This window comes from Poecilia reticulata, chromosome 20 (genome assembly GCF_904066995.2).
Source record: "Poecilia reticulata chromosome 20, P_reticulata-male-v2, whole genome shotgun sequence".
NCBI classification, from domain to species: domain Eukaryota; kingdom Metazoa; phylum Chordata; class Actinopteri; order Cyprinodontiformes; family Poeciliidae; genus Poecilia; species Poecilia reticulata.
In genome coordinates, this window is record NC_088849.1 from 5,901,167 (window position 1) to 5,922,687 (window position 21,521).

General features: G+C 44.0%; 1 protein-coding gene across 3 annotated transcripts in view; it reads right to left on the reverse strand.

Moving 5' to 3' along the window:
* The window catches only part of nrp1a (neuropilin 1a), a 79,889-nt gene that overhangs the window by 49,015 nt on the left and 9,353 nt on the right, over positions 1 to 21,521 (reverse strand). For all 3 annotated transcript variants that reach the window (XM_081601327.1, XM_081601328.1, XM_081601329.1), the window contains one exon: positions 5,924 to 6,105. In XM_081601327.1, the coding sequence (XP_081457453.1) occupies positions 5,924 to 6,105 (182 nt within the window). The remainder of the gene's footprint in view (positions 1 to 5,923; positions 6,106 to 21,521) is intronic.

The window sequence follows — 21,521 nt, forward strand, 5'->3', positions numbered from 1 at the left end:
CCAAGGGCAAACCTCTCTACTGACAGCTTTAGTGTCCCTGGCTGTATACAAACGAAAACAAAAATGGACTTGCCAGACAGACAGAATACTCCAGTTGCTCCCACTGGGCAGATTATCATCTGGCAGATCTCTTTTATCTACTACTTCCTTGTAAGGGAGGGGCTAACTCCCCAGCTTCTCTTTACTACACCCACAATGCTTTGTGCTACAATCAGTGGTGGGGATATGGAGGGGGCTTTTACTGATAGCAGTCATGCCTTTCTGTGGTATTGTGTATACACACACACACACACGCCCACGCGCACACACACACACACAGCTTGTGTTGACAGGGAGCTTCTGGAGACAAATATATTGAAGGGTCAATTGAATTCTTACTCCCTGCCCCCAAACTTAATCTCTGTCTCACCTTGTGTTGTTTTATTGGCTCACTGTTCATTGTTTCTCCTGGCGGACTCCATGCCGTCATGGGGAAAAAGGTTAAAGCAAAAGGCTTTTGTAAATACATCTGCAACAGAAAACCAATAGTTTTGTCTGCAGTCCAAGCACTTCTTCTAAACAAACAGCCAGAGTTATGGTCGGACGCTAAAGGAAGGAAAGAGAAGTGACCTTGAGCGTGCATTTACTAGCGCCCTCCTAAAGTGCCGTTTGCGACACGACTCAGTGAGTGATTAGACTCTTTTCAATGGGTGAAGTTTGAACTTGGGGACTGGTACATAATGAAGCTTTGATTTTAATTTGGGCAAGTGTTCGAGACTTGGAACGAATCTTCAATAAATTTGCTACCGAGAGAGCGGGGTGTCTTTCAGGCACTGGCTTCCCTGATGACTTGTTTCTCTTCGACTCCATTAAACCGTTGCTGAAAGGTGGACCAGAACTAATCATAGGAACAACATTTGGTCAAGAAAGTGGTACTAAATGTGACATTTTTTATAGTCGTTCCCTCTGCCTCCTTCCTTCCTTCTCAATGGCCCCACGTTGTTCTTTTTCAAGCTAATCACCGTTTCTGGCCAGGGTGATGGTGTTGATCTTGGACTGCAAAGGAAATCACCACTGTTTATGTACCATGTTGTTCCTCGCTGATCATTACCCAGCCCCATTCCTCATGACGTCCGTATACCCCTCCCAACCCCTCCAGTTCATTTTCCCCTTATGTCACACTGACAGACGGCCTGATTGCTGGTGGGAAATTAACTCTTTCGGCACTACATCAACCATTAACCAGGAGCGTGTGGAGATCCAATCACTGAAACAGATGGGGGAAGGCAGGTTTACACTCACCGACACTCTTCCATACATCCTGAGACTCAGCTATGCCGACATGGTATTTACCACATAAACTGCATTCCTGACAGGCCACCCCACCTCAGCAGAGGGAGAGAGGAAACCTGCCTGATAAGATGAGGTACAGGCTGGGGTGCAGTCTACTTCCTCACCGCTTCAAAGAAGTTTGTTATCTGGCGTCACCATGCCAGATGCTGCTGGGCTTGTGCCACTGACCGAAGCCCCAAAGTGCCCCATACACTCCTGTACACATGGCAGTGGCCTCATTGTGGAATGACAACAAGATTTCTGAATGAAAAGTTTTGTTTTGTAGTGGGACATGTTGAACCTACTTCCAACAGAATTAGTCACTAGTTGCGTTTCCATTCACCACAGAATTACGCAATTTGAAATTACAAAAATAAGTTTGCTTAATAGAATTGTGCCAATTTCAAAAAATGCTGAGATAGATGAAATACATCTATTTCTTAAGAAATTAAAAGAAATACATCTATTTCCTATGCACTTTTTCTGTATCACATGAGTCACGGATGTTACCAATGACAAAGAAAACTACTTCCTGTTGTCTTCTTTGTGTTTTGTAGTTTTTTTTTTTTTTTTTTACAGACAATCTGCAGCTGGTTTCACTAGAGCTCACACAGCAGTGAGAGCATAATTGTGCGCAGTTGTGTCATTCAAATGTGTTGGATCCATAGCTCTTCCGCAAAAACTGCTGTCCACAATTTCCTCAAGTAGCCACTCCCAAGTATAAGGGTCTTGTTGCTCTAATGCCTGAATAAGACACCGACGTGTCTTAGCTAATAGAGCCACTGTTGCCAGTTTGACCATGTTTTCTTCTCTGGTTTATATAATTTATCTTGTTCTTCTGTGCTAAACTTGTTTTCTTTCCTAGTGCCTTCCATTGAAGGCACTAGTGCTGTCTGCGTTTTCTATGCATTATTACTATGTTTTTGAACTCATGCTACTCCTTTGGAGCTCATCATTTTAGCTGCCACTAATGAGTCATGTCTTCCTATTGGTTTCTTCCTACTGAAAGAATTATTTTTCCCTATTGCCATCTGGATTCTGAGCATGAGGGATTGCCGTGAGTGAAACTATATTTAGCATATAATTTGGATCTGCTTTGGTTATTGCAATGGACATTTTGTTGTGAAATTTTGCCATATACATGAACTCAATGGATTTCCGAATAAGACTAATCTCGAGAAACATATGGTACATCTTTGTTAGTTGTAGGTAACATGATGTTTTCAAGTTTTCCAAGTTAACCCCGTGTTGTAGTAGCACATTGAGGCTGTCCGGCATAACTCTAACCCTATGAAGAACAATAGTTTGGGAGTTACAAATCTTAATTATGACATTCTTACTTCATTATTTCTTCAAAAAAAAACAAACAAAAAAAAAAACAACCAAGGCAACTCATTTCAGCTCAAAAACTCCTGCATGCATCTCATTCCCTCCCCTCCTCTCCTACTCTTGCCACTCTTTAGCCAGTGAAGCGTTGCTGCCAATTTGCAGGCTATAAAATAAATAGCCCGTGCTAATTAAGATGGCTGGATGGGACCGTGGAGTGGAGAGGGGTAGAGAGAGTGATGTGGAAGCAGCCAAAGGGAGCCACAAAACAACCTGTTCCCTTCCAATTAAACACTTTGCAGGCCGCAGCTGATAAAAGCCAGAGTGGTGAGCGCCAAGCATTTTCAGGAGTGTGTGTGTACGGGACGGGGAGAGAGAGTGTATTTAGTTTATGGCTTTGGTGGGGTCAGCGTGCCCATGTAAACATACTTGTATAAGCTGGCACATGATCCCAAAGGAGATGTGTGTTTACATATGTTTGCTTTGCGGGTTTATTTATCTTCCGTGTGACCTTTTGCTGGAGTTTAACTCTTTGGGACTATAATCACGGCAATAAACAGCCGGCGTTCTCTGTGTTTTCCTTCATTGACATGCACAAGTGCAAGCCTCCCATTCCTCTATCTGTTATCAGAGCATCTGTGTCTCATCATTAACGTTACATGTGTTAGCCAACACAATGTGTTTTTTTTTTCCCCAGCTAATACCCTGTGTTTGTTGATAAGCCGTGCTAATCAGCTAACTTTGTATCTCCCGTTCTGCGTTGGTTCTCTCTCGTTTTCCCTTTCTCTCTGTGCCTCTCTCTCTGACTCCAACAAACAGAACTGCTAATTGATCTCAGAGCCCCTTCTTTTTGGAGGTAGAGCCAGCACCGCCGCAGTCAAAACACCGAGCAAATTCTAAGCGCAACGACGGTGTGGATCCACTAAGGAAGCAATGGCACACCCGTGGCTCTCCTCTCCACAGGGGGGCAGAGAGTGCTGGGTGCGAAAGAGCCAGATGAAAAGCTTTCTGCCTGCATCTCCCTCCCTCACCTCCTCATCCTCCCCGAACTCCCGACTCGACTTCGGGTTCAATCAGCGAAAAAGGCACAGCTTGTCTTCAAGCTCCAACTATTTATACTCCGGTCTCTGTTGTAGCATATTTTCAGCTAGATTTGTTATTTTCTCATCCAAGCTGCTCGAGAGCGTGTTCTGCTTCGTCAAAGGACTCCCGCCCCAACACGGTTCATTTCTAATCAGCCACCGCTAATAGGGGAGACCGGGGAATACCGAGCTAATCGTGAAAAGAATGTAGCAATTTAGCCGGCCTGTATGGAGGTTGAGGGGGGCGGCAGGGGAGCTGGAATGGACCAGCGCGTGCAGATGAGTTTGCGTATGTCTGGGCAGAGAGCCGCTTTGATCTCCTAAATGGCCCCGCACTCCGCCAGCTGCCTTGCTGCCGCGGCGACGACGCGCAACAAATCCAGCCACTCAAACACACGGATTAAAACGAAGGAGGAACCTCGTCGGGCTATTCATCAAGTCTCCGAGGTCACGGGGGGCCTTCCCCCATAGACTGCTGCTAAGGTTAATTAATGAAAGTGAAGACTATACCACCTGTCTGCTTACTAGTCACTCTGGAAAGGCTCTCCTCATCCTTCATCTCCTGCCAGTCCAAACAAAGGAAGGCCGCCTATCAGCAGGAAATTCTTCTTCCAATTCTGCTGTGCTCTGATAAGACAGACGTAACCTCGTAACATTTGAGCCGATAGGCCAAGTTCTGCTTTTTTTTTTTTTTTTTAATGAAACATTGGGAAAGTACAACTCAGTCAGCTTAAAACGGACCGAGTTGTCCTTTCTCCCTCAACTGGCTTTCCAGCTTTGCTTCAAACCGCCCCCCTGTTGACTGCCATCTGATGAGAAGAGAAAAAAAACAACACTTTTAACAACATTTGTTCAATCACTGCTCAGCAAATTATAGCTTTGCTTATAGTGTAATATTTCACACCAGAAAAGAAAAAAAAAACCCTGCTACAATTATGAAACATATGGGCCCATGATTCATTTGTTTTGAAAGAAGCATATTGCCTGCCATATTGCATTTGCATAATGTGGCTCTCTGACGCCTTGACTAAAGCACAAACAAAGCATGAAATTAGACAGTCTCGTTCTCCCTTCGTTATCAAGATCCTTCCTCCAGTTTCCAGACTCTATCAAACTATCGCAGATGCGGCGACGGACACATTGGCGGCTTCAACGGTCTTTTGTGGCATCCGCTTGCTTCAGAACACTGGGATCTGGATCTGGTGCTGGACGTCACGCCCAACTTCACTGCGTTCCAACTCAGCTGTAACTCAGACTGCTAGTCCAACTTCTAAACTTATAAAAGATACCACAGCGCCTTGTAATGAGATTGCAAACGGACAAAAGTGGAAATAAAGTATTTACTGCAGCAGTTTCCATTACATTTGTTTTAATACGTCAGGTCGTTATGTTGGAGTTCAATGTTGTGATTTTGATGGATTATATACAAGTAGATCAACAGTGCAGTTTTGATCTGCCCGTTGTGATGAACCAAAAGGGCCCTGTGCATGTTAACTTGGACATCTGGCAAAACAAATACTTTCTGCTGTGCTCACACTTGGAATCAAATAAGGAAAAACAAAAATAGCTTGTTTTTCTTTTTGTTTTTTTACATTTCCAAAATCTCTGTTTATGGTGTTTCCATGTGAACTGGACATCCAAAAACTGTTAAAAACATGATGTAGGAGCCCACTTGATTCATGCCCAATTCAGAGCTTGCATCTCAACAACACTGAAGAGTTGTTGAGATGCTAACAGTCGGTTTTTCCTGACAGTCGTTCCATAAGGCTTCAAATGTAAGCTAAATAAGTCAAAGAAGTCACGAGCTACAATTCATTTGGTAAAATTTCTAGCCTTGCACTCCTTTAGCCATGCTTAGATTCTGGTTTAATTGAATTTTGATGTGGATAATGTCAACGACCTTGCCTCCTCCTGGTGCAGTACATCTACTACAGTGTTTCTGACTAGAACACCCTGTCAAAAACATCTAAAACATTAGAGAAGTGGTTTCATCCCCAACATCTCCATGTTTGGGAGCCATTTTCTCCCTTTTTCAAAAAGGAGGTTGCACCAATTCAATGTTTTGAATCAACTCTATTGGAGAGATGTCTAAAACTTGCAAAACTACGATCCTTACGGACTGAAATTGGGAACCACTTAATTGAAAAATACAACGCAGATACATAAAGGAGTTCAGGAAGGTGAAAGCATAGTTTGCAACTTACCCGTCTTAAAGATCTCATATCGAATGGAGAATCCAGCACCGTGCGTCTCGTAGTCCGACACAAACTTGATAAACAGCTGGTTTCCTGAGGAGACGACCGCTGAGGGGGCGATCTTCCCGCAGTACTTCCCCACCAGCTGACCGTTCTCGTCCACACCATCTCGCACCTCCACGTAGTCATACCTGTCAGGAGCAGAGCGAACAGAGCCTCAGAAGTGGGGTTAACATACATGGTGTTGCTCTCCGTTAGGACAGCTGTGCTTTTCAGTCCTCCACCGGGCATTTAGGGAGGAAGTTCAGTGCCTTGACGTATACACACAGAAACAGAAACACCATGCTGCAGAGCATATTGTGTGAGTAATGTAGTGGAAATAAAACACTGTGCTAATGAGGCTTCGGGTAAAAGCTAACAGAACAGGTGGGGAGGCGATTTACGTTCATTACAATCTAGACACAAACAGTGAGAAGGTTTACAGCTCCTATCAGCACTGATGTTAGGGTTCAGCAAACTACTTTAAAGAGACAGTTTATGCAGGTGCACAGTGCTGTTTAAAAGCACAATCAAGTATCTATGTTACCTTCAGTTGTTAAAAAATGCTATATACATTTAATTTAACCCCCTGAAATTGTGTTTCTGTCTCTTTAAGAAACTCCTGCTCTTCCTGAAACTCCGCCTTCAGGAAGTTATCATAACGTCTTTCCTCCAATAACCCTTTAACAACATTTTTTACACTGAGAAGTAGCTCCTATAATGAGCTATCCTATATGGATGTGCAGTTCTACCAGGTGTTTGCTAATTGTTGCTGGCTAGTCTGAAGGAGCTGAGAGGGGGAGGGCTGCTCTGTGAGGCTTCAGCAGCTTGGAAACTGAAGCTCTGAGTTGGAGCTTTGTCCTCAAAGGCAAAGCTAGGTCCACCCAGTTGTTTTACACAGCTGAATGGTTGCCACAGGAGATTAAAGGATTTCTCAAACATGCATGAAAGAATCAAGTCAACACTCCAGGTATGTTTTTTATGAGGGAATAACATTATAACACGATGTAAAGCTCAACACAGGTGATTTTGCCCCTTTAAGTACCAAATTCAAGCTAAGTAGTTGTTCAGATCCAGTCTAACCACCGGATCACACTCACAGCATTCCTAACACATTTAGGATAAAATATAGGGCTGGAGCTTAATTACGTTTTCTGTTTTTAGAAAGAGCAGACGTTACAGGTATTTATAATCCACACACTTCAGCATCTCATTCAAGCGGATTTTCAGACTCCCGTCTATGGAATGGGATTACATTTAATTAAGTCAGAGTGGAGTTTGGAAGTAAGCGAGGTGAGCTTTGCAGGGACACGAGCCGTGGCACAGAAACACGTCCGAGGAATCTGGCGTGCAAAAACCTAAGCTGCTAAAGGAGAAACGCCGAAGGTCTAGCCAGTGAGGGTGGTCCCAACAGGCTGTGGAGATATCGGTGTGTGTGTGCGCTCTCGGGCTCTCTTTAAAAGTCCACAATAAACGCTTTTGATTTGCGGTTTTCACTCCAGTGCCTGCCTATGGCGGTGTGCGCGCGTGGGTTTGAAGGACAGGTAGAGACAACTTTTCCATGCCGTGTTTTCATTCTGAGTGAAAGCTCTCTTTTTCTTTTCTTTTTTTTGGTAGGTTTTAGGTTTCCACTCTTTCTAATTGCTCATAATGTGAATTTCTGACATGTTTCCAGCCTTGCCGGGTACTTATTGAATATTTTCCCAGCGTAAATGCTCATGACCGTCACCTCCGTCATCATCAGAGAGCAGATGAATAAGCTGCAATTCAAAGACAGTCAAGCAGAGATTAATTTTGATGTATGGGAGAATAACAAGCAGCAGGTGTGTGGTCACGTTCAGTCACACACACATCGCACACACACATCTCCTTCTGTCTTCTCAGAAAATGAGCGCCCCCAGGCAATAGGGGCCTATTTTCATAGTTTTACCTGATTCCCAAATTACTGTCAAAACATCAAGTCTCCTTAGTGATTCTGAACTCACTTAATGCATGGCTTTTTTTTTTCTCTCCCACCAAAACGTGATTTACACTTTGAATGGCAGCGAATCATTTAGTTGCGGTTTGACATGCATCAACACACAGGACTTGACACGTTATTTTTTATTTTTATTATCCTCCACCTGTGTTAAATTTTCAAAAATAATATTTGCGCAATGGAAGTCTTGTTACGGGTTAAGGGATTTAGAGGAAATGGGAATGGGGGTTATGAATATTAAGGCGAGATGAGAAGCTATAGGTAGCAAGACGAGAGGACAAAAAAGCGCCGCTGCTCCCGGTGGAACAGAAACCGAGGAGATGGCTCGGTTCAGCTCGACTCCAAAACATTCTTGTGTAATTTAGGATTCACCACAAAATAAGATAACATTTTTTCACCCTCCAGCCACAAATTTAAATGTATTTTATTGGGATTTCATGCCATAGACAAACACAAATAAATGTCTCAAAGTGTGGTGCGTGGGTTTTTAAGATTCAGATCTTTATAGGTGTTTCAATGAAAACAACAACACGCCAACCATTAATATTTAACAAGAGGGGGTGGCATTAAAATGCCACTGCTTCAACCAATAGAAGTTCAAAATGCAAAACTTGCCGATCAAAAAACATTTAAAGCGCTGGTTGGATTAAAATCGAATAAATACATAATTTTTCAAATGTGAAGTCTCTAACTTTAAAAGACACCAACACTCTATTAAAACTCAGTGATTAGAAATACAAACCGCTGCCATTGACTATAAGACTATAGATCAAACAATCCCATAACATGATGTAAAGCTCAAAAAGTTGATTTTACATTATGCTGCCCCTTTAAGGACCCAGTTTTAATTAATGAAAGTGGAGATTATACTGGATTATCACCAGTCCCATGACTCTGAGTCTAGCACTGGGAAGACAGAAGACCCCATACTCTAAAATGGACACCTTCAAGATTGACTAAATCTTGAAAACTGACAAGCCAGTTGTGTTCAGGAGAAACTGTTTATTGTCAGGTGTGACAAAGTTTGAGCCGCTTGGTGACAGGAATGTTTGGAGGTGTCGGGGTAAGACAACCCTAAGAACATTACTGCTGGTATTGCTGCAATACCAGCAGTAACAGCAGGTATTGCTGCACTCCATAAAGTGGATGTCATATTTAAGGTGGAGAAATTCCTTTCATATATAACGTCAGAAACCATATGATTGATTTTCCTCATCCATATTCATTTTGTTGTTTTTAGAAATCTATCTGCGTTTCTTGGGGAATCTTTGCCCTGCTCTGTTGTTTTTTTGGTGTCTCCATGTTTCTCCTGTGATTATTTTGTGATTTCAGTCCAGGTCTTTTTCCTCCTAATTCATCAGGCCACCAGCTGTGGAAACAGCCCCGCTCAGCTTCCACAGGCACTGCTTTGTTCCACCTCCCCCTTTATCAGCTACGGCTCCGTGAAAGAAAACACTAGTTTTGCACGTTGTTTACAGTGTGTTTCTCCCCTGTGCTGTGATCAAACATCCAGGAAGTCACTCATTTGCTGGGCTCCTGTTAGAGTGATGTCATACCATCTATTTTGAATAGAAGTTGAGTTTTTTTTTTCCAGCCACAAATGATTGAGCAGAAGTAGTAGGTATGAATTTTTTTTGAGTCTCCTGGCTCACAGCAGAGAGCATTAATCTTCCCGTAGCCCTCCTCTGGTCTATCAGCAGACTTATAATTCACCTCAGATCCTCTGTCTCTGCAGCTATCTCACCCTTCCCCGCATTGCAACTGCCAAAAGCCGAGCTTTGCCAGACGCCTTGAAAAATTGATGCTGAGATGCATCACCGAGACGAGAAGAGCAGGCCGCATTAGTATAGCTGGGGGAGCTCTGCCGAGTGTCAAAAATGCATATTGTGTCAGGCGAAATGGTGTGTTGGCATTCGCAGATAAGTAGCATCACTCTTCTTCTTTCTTTTTTCTTTTTTTACCAATCAAAGAAGAAGTTGTTTACTGCTTTTTCACTCCGGCGTATCATCAGCTCTGATGGCCCTCGTTAAGGCGACGCAGCGGGGGGGAATGGAAGGCAGATGGAAGAGAGACGCACCGTTTCGGGAAGAAGGGGGGGGTCCTCGCTGTGAATGATGGGAACCTATCTCTTCAAAATATCTCTATTTGTGCCTAAATGAGCGGCGCGCCAACCAGAACTCCAACGGCCCCGCTCCGGTGCGTCCACACTCCCCCAGCTCGGTTAAATGCGGGTCCATCCGGGCCCTCGTCATCTGGAAGGCGTTTACAGGGGGCTGGGCGGTTCGATGCCATCGAAAATCTCTCCCATTGCCAGCTGTGCTAAATGTAGCTCCAATCTGTCGCTCTAAGCACCTGTGGGTAATCGCTTCAAGGCCTTTTTGGGGGTGCGACAACCTTGATCTGGGATCATAAAACAAGTTCGTGGTCTTGTCCCACTTAGCAAAAGCCCCAGACACAATCACAGTTTGGGTGTTTTTGGCACTGCTCCATTTCCCCCTGACCTTTCAAGTTAAATGTAGACTCTTCTTCTCAGGTGGATGTGAGGTGATGCTTACGTTTTATGACTTCTATTCCATTTTCCTCTTGACAATACAATCCAGTTGAGCCATGCAACTATTTAGCTTTCAAGTCTGCTTTGGGTCTTGGTGGGCGAAGGCACAACACACACACACGCGCATACACACACGCACACACCGATAAGTACACGCACATTTGGACACATGGTGAGCAGCCTACCACAGCGCTAATAGTGAAAACGGTTTGCCAATCCAGTGGGGAAATTAAAAAGAAAAAAAAAGAAAGAAAAGGGGGTAGGAGAGTAAGGGGGAGAATGTAATTCTCAACGACCTTCGCTTCACCAACCCAAACATATTAGGCTGCCTTCTTTCTTCAGGCACAGAGAAAAAGCAATCCGCCAGTGTCAAACGAGAACATTAGTCCTCCGCGCAAAGCTGAAGAGAAGGCGACAAACCGGCGGTCTAACAATATAACAGTTATATTGCCTGAAGCTTTCCCATGGAAATAATCTGTCCTCCCGCTATAAATGTCTGCTTGATATGGTTCTACAAAGGCAATGCAATCTGAAGCAATGGAATAACGCTATGACAGACTGTATAAGCCTCATAGAATTGGTTAGCTTCCTTAATCAGACCATTTATAAGCCGGGGCCATTCTGCAGAAAACCCCAGAACAAGGGCTTTTTCTTCAGCTGCATCCACAACTATAACGTCTGGCCAGTTTCCTCGGGTTTCTCTTTTCTGGTTCTGACAGAGTACAGCTTGTTGTTGGGGGGAGGACATGTCACCTACAACATGTCAAAACACCTCCGGGTAACACAAGTGCAAATACCTTAACAATGAACTCAGGACAGCTCTGTGAGGTCCAAGGAGAGTTAGCAGGGAGAGAGAAAAAAAAGGAACCTGGCTGTCAGCTGTCAGAAAACTCCAGCTCCAGCGGATCTCGGGCATTAACAAGTCCCCGTCTAACAAACGGTCACTTGGGGCCCAGGAAAAACATCATTAACATTTGTACTGGGGCCCAAAGTCATGCTGATCTCTGGGCTAACCTCGCAGGACTCCCACGCTGCCTCACAACCGCAAGGGAGATTCATTAACCCAAGCAAAGCCAAGAGGTTCCCTTTTTTTTCTTTGGGATCAATTGAGCCATAACTCAGTTGCCCTGGGCAGACACAGCTACACTCTCCAGCCTCTATTAGATACACCTTGCTAATGCCTGAGTTGCACCCCTGTTTCGCCCTAGTACTGCCACAATCTTTGTAGCAGTGATTCAACGAGGTGTCGAAAATGCTCCTTGGAGATTTTAAACCACATTGCAACAGATGTGTCAGCTATACATCTGTATACTGTTCCAAAACATTCCAAAGATCCTCCACTGGCCTGAGATCTGATGACTCTGGAGACCATTGGAGTGGAGTGAACTTACTTCTATGTTCAAGTTAGAGACAATTATAGGTGGGTAGAGTACCCAATCATTGTACTTAAGTCAGAGCAGAACATTTTTGTTACTCAAGTAAAAAGTAGCTGTCAAAGGAATTCCTTAAGTAAGGATAAAAATGTATTTGGTTAAAGGTTACTAAAGTACCGAGTAACTGATCAAAACATCAATTATTTCATATTTAAGAATGAAATTGCTACACAGACCAAAATATAAAGACATGTATAAATAACAGATCCAGCAAAAGAATCAGTGTTGCAAATCAATTTCTTTCAATATATAACTTATGTAACTTTGACAGAAACAGCAGGTGTGTATCTGGTGAAGTTTTGGCTAAAATGAGCTGCTTCGTTCGGTGAAGTTTCTCACAGAGGGCAGAGTATCCAGAAATTTTACTCAAGTAAACTCGATACTTAATGATAAAATTACTCAAGTAAAAGTACAGCATAATAAAAATACTCTTAAAAGTCTATTATTTTCCCCTAAAAATTATTCAAGTAAATGTAACTAGTTACCCAACTCTGGTCTTCTGGACACCCGGGTTGTGATGAACTGTGATGAGACTGAACCTGCCTACCACATTCAAAGTCGTCCTCATTTTAAAGCTCGGTTTGAGGAAGTCATCTTGATGTTATTGTTCACATCTGGAAACAATAACATAACGCCACACAACGCCGGAGAGCAAAAAGACTAATGTTTTGCATGCCATCCCTAGCCACGATGGAACAATTCTGTTAATAAAATGAAACCTGCCGATGTAGGTATCATTAATATAATGCAGTGTGCCACAACAAAGGGAAAATAAAGAAAAATCGATGAGGAATAACTCAAAAGTACACATAATCTTTTTTTTTTCTCGTTCTTTGTGTCAGCTACGCTACACACAGACCCATTGCCTTGACAATGTTACAGCTGTCAAAGATAAGCTAGCATAACTGACCTACTTCCCTCTCCTTCAATATTTTTTGTAAGCTAGCAGTTTTTTGCCCTCCAGGAAGTAGCCGATGGGGGGGGGGGCGGGGGGGGGGCAGGATCCTGTGCATGTGACGTCAGGTTGCAACGTGTCTTCATGTATTGAGCTGCTGCAAAGTGATTTTCTTATCTGAATAAATAAGCAGCTGAACAGATGCACCATCAGACATGAGGAAATACAGACAACCTCTGTAAACCATGTCTACGTCTCTGTGCTTACAGCTACAAAAATAAAAATAAGAGAACCCTTCTATTGACTCGCACAAAGAGATTATTTTATTTTATTTTTTTCATCAAAGCATATCAAACTGCTTTGGCAGATGCTCGACCACAAAGCATAAAAAAAAAAAAAATCTGCAGACGTTTAAAGCTATCATCATCGCAACTAACGTTGGAACTCCACAGAACATAGCTGCAGGAGCTCCAGAATGTGGCAAGTCACTCAGCAGGGACCAAACCACCAACCAATCAGAGCTGTTGGCTTCAGAAGTGGTTCCTCCAGGGCGCGTCTGTTTTACACACCATATATATTTCCACAAGCATGGACGAAGATGAAATATACGGATGCAAAAGCCGGATATTTTCTTCCTGGTTGGCCCAGCTGCACCCGCTCCAATAAGCGTCCGCGGGTGTCGCCGCCGCTCGGCTTGGCTCGGCTCTCCTCGGCTCAATGCTGCCAAATATTTTTAGATGCCGTAGCTCGTCGTTCCCAATCTCGCCTTGGTCACGAGCTTGTAGAGCATATTCCTATGCTGCAATTATCATTAGCACTGATGGATTTAGCATGCTCGCATCCATTAGCTTCCCTAATTACACTGTTGAGAGATCTGCTGTCGCCAACAATCAAATTAATGAATTTGGCCGTTTAGGCTCTATTATTGCATCCAGCCTCTCTCTACAACATGCACAATAATCCTTTATTCAGAAATACAAGCGCACAGTGGCAAGATGGGGCAGAGGGGAAAGTATTTCTGCCCCCAAGGGTGGAGGCACGGTTTATAAGTCAGAACAGGGATTGGTGGAGGGTGTGGAGTTTTGAATGAGCAAGAGAAAGTCCTCGATCGCTCCCACTGTAAGACTTCCAACACTCTGATCCCTGAGCAAGCACAGTTCTGTTCAGCTGATGCGCTTTCTGCTGCTATTACAGACCGCAACACGCCTTCGGGGTCAAAAGAAGAGCTGCGCCTACTGCAATTCATCTTGCTAGGAGCGAGTTTCTCTCCTAATTAAACCTATTAAGTGTGACAAATAGGTCAGAACAACCTGATTGTGTAGTAATCTCAACATACACCAGTTGCTCCAGCACAAAGACGGGTTTCGCCTGGTGTTCATTGTGATGGATAATAATATTAATTGGTGGCGTTCTCTGTTTCTGGGTTCAGAAACAGTTTTCTGGACAGAATGTCACACCTTTCCAGACTCAGTCTTCTAACCACCCCCCTACTTTATTTTCATACTAATCCAATTCCAGACTTTTCCAGACTCCTTGAGGCTGAGTTTCGAGCTCATGACTCAAGAACTGCGAACATTTTTGACACTAACCAGATCCAAAGAGAATTATTTGTGTTATTCTGTTGAAAAATGTGACTTTTGCCTGAGTGTTCATTAAAAAAAAGGTTTGCATGTCCCAAAATCAAGAAATGTGTCTAGAAAGCAGAAAGCAGAACATGTTAACAAACAGGGCAACAAATGGTGATTATCAAGTTAACTTTTATTGGTCCTTGCAAGCTTCATGATCATGATCATTTTCTTATTAATCATTTACTGCATTTCCAGCATGACATGTATCAAGGACCTCATCTCTGTTTCTATGACACATCATTCTTTTTCCATCACAAATGTTGTGAGATTGGCTAAGTGCCGTGATTTAGAAAACTGCTAATGGCAAAATGAAAACACATTTCGTACTGTTTTTTCTGCTGCTAACTGGGCCTCAAATTTAAAAATTGCTGTGAACACAGCAAATCTGAGAGTGCAAATGTGAATATTCCCACTCTGAGTGTGTGCTTTTTACAAATGAAGCAACCCACCCTTTGGCTTGTTAAAAAAAAAAAAGTAAGAAAGAAAAAAACCTTCATAAACTTAGCAGTAATGGCCTTTTTATATAGTCATTCCGACTAAGAGCTGTGTAATAGATCAATTATACACTCTCCCTTGAAAAGGTTCAACGTTTTCCTAACACCACAGCCTGAAACGCTGTGATATGATTCACAAAGCACCCCAGCAAAGCTGGAAACTGGTATGAAATTCAAAGGCAAAAAAACGTAACGAGAAGCAAAAGATTGAGGGGATGAAAGGGAGGCATATGTTGTCTCGAAGCGAGAAGGAGAGAAAGAGAAAGAGAACCTGCTACAGACCATTTCTGGCAGTCATTACTGGAGGGAATGGCTTCCATTTGTCCCACCTTGACATTTGAGAGGATCTCTGATTACACAGAGAGCGAGGGGGCGGGCAGAGGTGAGCGAGGAGAGAGTCCTCCACAGGGGTCGGCGGCGTGGCGCGGATGATGCGTTGTCGCTACAACAATGAGAAGTCAAGGGTAAAAATAACAGGGAGCTGGGAAGGAGGGACGACATGGCCCAGCAGGAGGTGGACTTTTACAGTTGTGCCTTTTAAACAACAACCTCTCTGCCTCGTTCTTGTTGCTCCCTCTCCCCATGAAACACCTGAGTGACATGAATACGACATGCTGCTGGGAGGTTCGGACGGGGTGTTTCTTCGAGGTTTGTTATCCGGTTTGAAACTGCATCTGATTTCATGTTCTGATTCCAACGTTACAGTTGTGAAATAAGTTTGGGGGATAACAGAATTGTTTGGTTCTGCAAACGATGTGTTGAATTTAGTGCATCAGTGATCTGACACGTAGTAGTTCACTACGAATGACCTTTTTTTATTTTTTTGCTAAATGACTTTGTAGTAAATATATATTAGGTGTAAATCTTGTCCCATCACAAAATGACCAACTATCACCTTGTTTGTGCAGCGAGTCACAATGCCACAAAGTGACTCAAAAACCTTAAAACCCCAGGAATCTGAACGCTATCAAGAACCAGTGGATTAATCTACAAAAGCAAGTGGATCAACAGATACCAACAGACTGATTAATGGCAAATAGATTGTGTTTTATTAAGTTCAAAAGACCCCAAAGCACTTCACACTACATTCAGTCATTCACCCATTCATGCACACATGGTCGCTAGCTACTGGATACCAGCCACAGCTGCCTTGGGGCAGTCTGTCAGAGCAGAGGCTGCCACCGGATCCTCTGACCACTGGGCACTCGGGTGAAGTGTCTTATCTAAGGACACAACACTGATTGTGGGACAAACTCCTACCACCATTGCCTCCATCCCAGTCAATGATTAACTACCGACACTAAGAAAGCAAGAATGGGTCATTACCAGTCATAATTTAGCTCAGAAATACCCATAACAATCTAACTAGTTAGACTGAATTTCAGAAATTGTAATTGTAAAAATGACTTTTTTGGCTGCGGTGGCCTTTACTTGACAGTGAGTTGACAAGAAAGCACGTTGTGAGAGAGGGGAAAGACATAGGGCAAAGGTCAACGGGCCTAGACTCAAACCCATGACTGCCGCATAGAGGACTGAGGTTTCTATGCATAGGTCACGCTCCCACGTACGCTGAGTTCTAATATAAATGTAAATTTTATCTGTTAGTAAAGGTATTTCAGAGCCACAAAGCAACATTCATGTCAACGCCAATTTTTGGCATAAATATTGAGATATTTGAGAACGATTTGGTCTAAGCAACTCAGTGAGATAAACGTTTAAGTAAAATTATTCCCACGTACTCTTTATGGCTGAAACATTTTATGAGCTGGCAAGTGGCAACAGCAATTATACACTTTCCTCCAAAACCACAGTTAGCAAGTAAATTGTCCGTCTGCTTCTGAAGCTAGCAGAGGACCACCGACACGCTCCTGCATGCGAGGAGCGTATCGTACTTAAAGAACCCAAGAGGAGCAGAGGACAATAATGGAGTCGGAGCAGAGGTCAGGCAGAGGTAAAGCCATTGAAAGCTAGTCAAAACCACCATGCCTGCTTACAATGGACAGGAAGTGAGGAACAGTAAGGTGTGACTGCCTTTGGTGGTGTTATGGGAAACTGCTGAGCAAGATAGAGAAGGCATGCAGAATTGTAGATTGAAGGAGCCAAAAAGGCGATGGAGCTAGTTCCAAAACAAACTGCAACATAACTATAAGGGGTTCGGCAACATGAGCTCTTGCATACTAAGATTCTCACACAAGGATTTGCAAAGGAAAGGACGCTTGAGGGCAGTGGTAATAATAACTGTACTGGGATTTATTCAATTAAACACTCCATCCGTTCCCCCTGGTGCTCTTCCTCCTCTTTCTCTTCCCTGACCTCCCGGGAGTCTGTGAAACGGTTGACAGAGAGAAAAGTGGTGGGGAGGGTCAAAGAGCAGGCTTGGCTGGATGCATCATGACCCGGTCATCTGGCTGGACATGGAGGACTTGCGCTCACACCCCTTGGGAATGTTAAGGATGACGGTGTTTGCACCTAACCCAAACAGTCAGAGCCAGTCTAAATCAACCCAGCAAACAGGAGACGGCTATTTCTAAATCTTTACAGGAAACAGACATAAAGTGAAATGGAAGCATAAAAAAAGAATAGGATGTTTCCATAAGGGAAGGATATTTGCAGGCGCAAGCAGGTAATCCGCTCTTGTTCGAATCTGGCAGCTTCCTATGAATGTAGATCAGTTCAAAGATGCAGAGTCTGACGTTCAAATCCCCATCTCTTGTGTCTTTTTTTAAGCCGGCAATGTTCCCTCTGCGTACATAGAGCTCAGATTTTCCAATGATGGAGCACTTTAGAGGCCAAAAAGTCCATGCTGCGCAGGACACGTGCCAAGTGGTACATCTCCTCTGGCATCGGCCAAGGAGCGGAAATTTCTTGGCACTACACAACTGATTTAGTTTCTGCTGGTCAGTCACCTGCTGCCAACATTTGAAGGACAGTGTGACACTTCCCACTTGCTCTCCTGACAATCAAACATTGCCTGGCTTATTTGAGGCCTTCAGCACTGAAGAGAGAGCCTCTCCCGTCACTTATCTGGTGCACACAGGGGTCATCCTGGAACGGCTGGCCAGGCGCCAGAGGAGCGGGCTACTAATAATACTTTCAGCACTTTAGCCCACTGAGATAATGCCAGAAAAGATTGCTGTTAGGCTGTCCTCCTTCACATTTTCCCTTCTCTAATGGAAGAAATAGGGGGCTGCGAAGAGAATGCGATTGTTGCCGCAATGAAAAGGACAAACCACAACTAATGTTGGCAATTTAGTGTGGCGAGATCATGCAAAGAGCAAACAAAGCGAAGGATTGTTGAGTGTCTCTAAGTCAATCAGAAAGCAGCTGGGTATCAACCCGTCAATCACCGTCTTCCCCACTGCACTGGTCCAATCATGGAGAGCTGAGTGGTGGAGAAACACAAGCAACACTGCAGCCTGCTGTGGGCAAACATAGCAACCTAAAATAACCCCAGGGTATCAAGAGAGCTTGGCTTCCTCCTTCCTGTACCAGCCTCCCCTCTTTACCCACTGCACACAAACTTTGGTTTCACTAAAGCACCTCTGGGAACTTATGAGCCCTCCCTCTTGTACACCAGTCCGGTAAGCACAGGGGTATCGGGGCGACAAACAACCTATGCCGAACTGCAGTCCCATCAATCAAAATCATAGGGTCCTACTCAAGGTTAGACCACTGACTGAAACATGTCTGACAAGGCAGGACACGCTGCGTTAAAGCATCCAGAGCTCACCTCATCAGCTCAGCTAAGGTTGTATTACATCAAGAAGTTGCAGGACTAACATGTCTTCCCTATGCATGCTTTTCTTCTAATGGTAATCTGCTTTTCTCGAAATTTCCGATCTGAATTTTGGTCCATCCTGTCGGTCAGGATGGACAGGGGGCCTATTCAAGTTGTACCCTAGTGCTCACCAACTGGCCAAGGTGATCCTACGCCGCCCACAAACAACGACTTGAGGGAACTCATTATCATTCCCAAATTAGATTGTTATTGTATTTTGTGAAATGTGAGTGTGGGAGAGACAAACACAACGTCTAGCTAACTCTAAATCTTTTCTGACTAAATCATTGGCAATGGAGAGACTCCCACTGTCTAATCCATACAATTCATTCCTTGTAATCTTTTCTGAATAAAAAGTAAGATAGAAAACAGCTGACGTCTACACTTTGTGTGGTTCGCAGCGTCAATATAGAAAAACTTCTATATAGAGAAGCTTGTGTTGGTTCAAGGCTGAAAGGGAACAAAGAAAAGAAAAACATCACCCATGTCCCAAAAGCAGCTCATGGACATTTTCAGTCTATGAGTGGCTCTGTCCAATCAGATAAAAAAAGAAACAAAACAGACGGACATGTGAGAGTGTGGGGCTTTCATGCCGTCTCAGATTTCTGACTGGTGCTTGAAACCCAGTGGCTTATTTATGAGCAAGAACCTCTTTCTCTCCTCCTCTCAGTCGGCCTGCCTTTCTCTGCTCCCTCCGCTGTGAGGGGGAAACTTGCGTCCCGCTGTGAGGCAGAGTGGCTGGCCTCCCAGTTGTGGTCAGGCTGTGCATGAATCAAAGCGGTGACAGAGCAGCGGGGAGGACGGCAGATGCCACGGCCAGAAAGCTTTTCAATCAGACTGCCCTTCCAAGCTGCGGCCAAGGTGAAACACTTCACCGGTGGATAAAAAAATAAAAGAAGACATTCAACAGCCTTATGCGCGCACACACACTCACAATGACCTATTTTAATCCTGCTCATTAGTCAGGAAGTAACCCCTCTACAGTTAAAGGAAATAAAAAGAGAGTAATGAATGTGAAGGCCAATGGCTGTCTCATACAACATCTCTGTCTCCTGTCTGGGAGTCTTTGCCCTCGACTTAATTAACAAGGTGAGCACTCAAAAGCACATGAGCGTTGCAGCTTTGCTCCTCTTTTGTCTTTAAATATCGCCCCTTCCTCATCACTGAACAGCACCGCCGCATTGTAAACAAACGTTTAAAACGCAGGATGTCTTTTTTTTTTTTTTTTTTGCACCGTTTCACCATGCTAACAACATAGGGTATAATTGGCGTGAGGCGCAAACAAGTCGTACTTAAAGTGGATTGCTCTTCTGACAACCTCTTCTTCAGAGGGGCGCCCGCTTCAGTTTGCAATTTAAAGCCTAATTTGATTTCCACTGCTATGAACTGTGGGAGTCTATTGTTGTGGAAAATACCGGCTTGCACACTTTCTGCTGTCTTTGATGAGGAGGGTAGTTAAAAGAAGCGGCGGGCCTCTTTCGCAATCAAGTTTACCGCTCCATTTCTGTGCCTCCACTTTAGACTACAACGCCTCTTTGACTTGTGCTTTAAAGAGGAAAACAAGTCCTCTACCAGATCGTGATCAAGCCAAACAACTCCATGTCAACGGTTCATTGGCGAAGAAAGGCTGCATTTCTCTCTTGTTTGTTTTCCTCCCTGACAACGGCTGATAAACCAATAATCTGTTGGTAGCAGCCTTACATTGAGTGGTGAGAAGTGATTGTTCCTCCTAGCTTTCCAGCTGTGAACTTTGAATGTTCTTTGTTATAGAGCCGCCAAATCAGAATGAATGGCATTAACAAAATGACTGACCCCCCCCAACCCTTCTGCTCCACACTTCCTAGAAACAGGTGGTTCTCTTCGCAGGACACTGAGTTGGTGGGATTCCGTGTGACAGACACAGCTTTAGATGTGGGGTAGGTCAACACCTCTCTTTCCCCAAGCTGCTCTCGTGGGTTTGAGCACGCTCAGAAAGGACAGGAAAGGCAGGATGTCTATTGTATGAGGTACACAGTGGCGAATGTTTTCTTTCCCAGCAGGCCAAGAAGCTCTACAAGAGGAAAACACAGTGGGATGTAGCTGTAAAGGAGCAGTGAAATGGAAAGTGAGGACAGTTAATATTCCTCTTCCAATTTTTCAGTTTTGGCACCTGAATGTAGGCGACGGGCTCCACTTTGGCTTTCGAAGTGTGGCGAGCCAAGAGGTTTTCACTCACTTCCCCCCCCCTGAAATAGCATTCCTCAAATCGCTCGGCTGCCTTATACATCTCATCTCAAACTTCTCTCCGTGTACCCCAAACACTGTCACAGTGGAATTTTCTGTGGCGGACCGGAAAGAATAACAGCACCCAGGTAGAGAAGCACAGACTTAAGACAAGCCTGGGAAGGGATGAGTCTGCTTCTGTCTTCCGCTCTAGTTTTCGACCCAACTCTTCTGCTCCTCCAAAACAAACAAGACTGAAGCTCTGCCTGACTGCCTGACTGACTGCCTGAATGTCTGACTGCGAGGAATTTTATTGTGTTCAACACTGAGCCACTTTCTCGTCTGGTCAGCAAATCCCACGCTATCAAAGATTCATGGTGTTGTCAGGAGCTCGCCGGATCCAAACATCGTTGGCGCTCCGCTTTCGAGTCAGCAGGAGAAGATGAGGTGGGAAAGAGGAGGGCATGGGGAGCAGAGCTGTAGGTTGGGATGGGAAACTTCAGTGGACTTGTTAAAGTAAGTTCTGAATCTCAAACTTTACCAAACCTCTAAATAGAAAACAGTAAGCCGTAGTATTCCTTTTAAAGCAGATGAATTGCCTATCAGGTC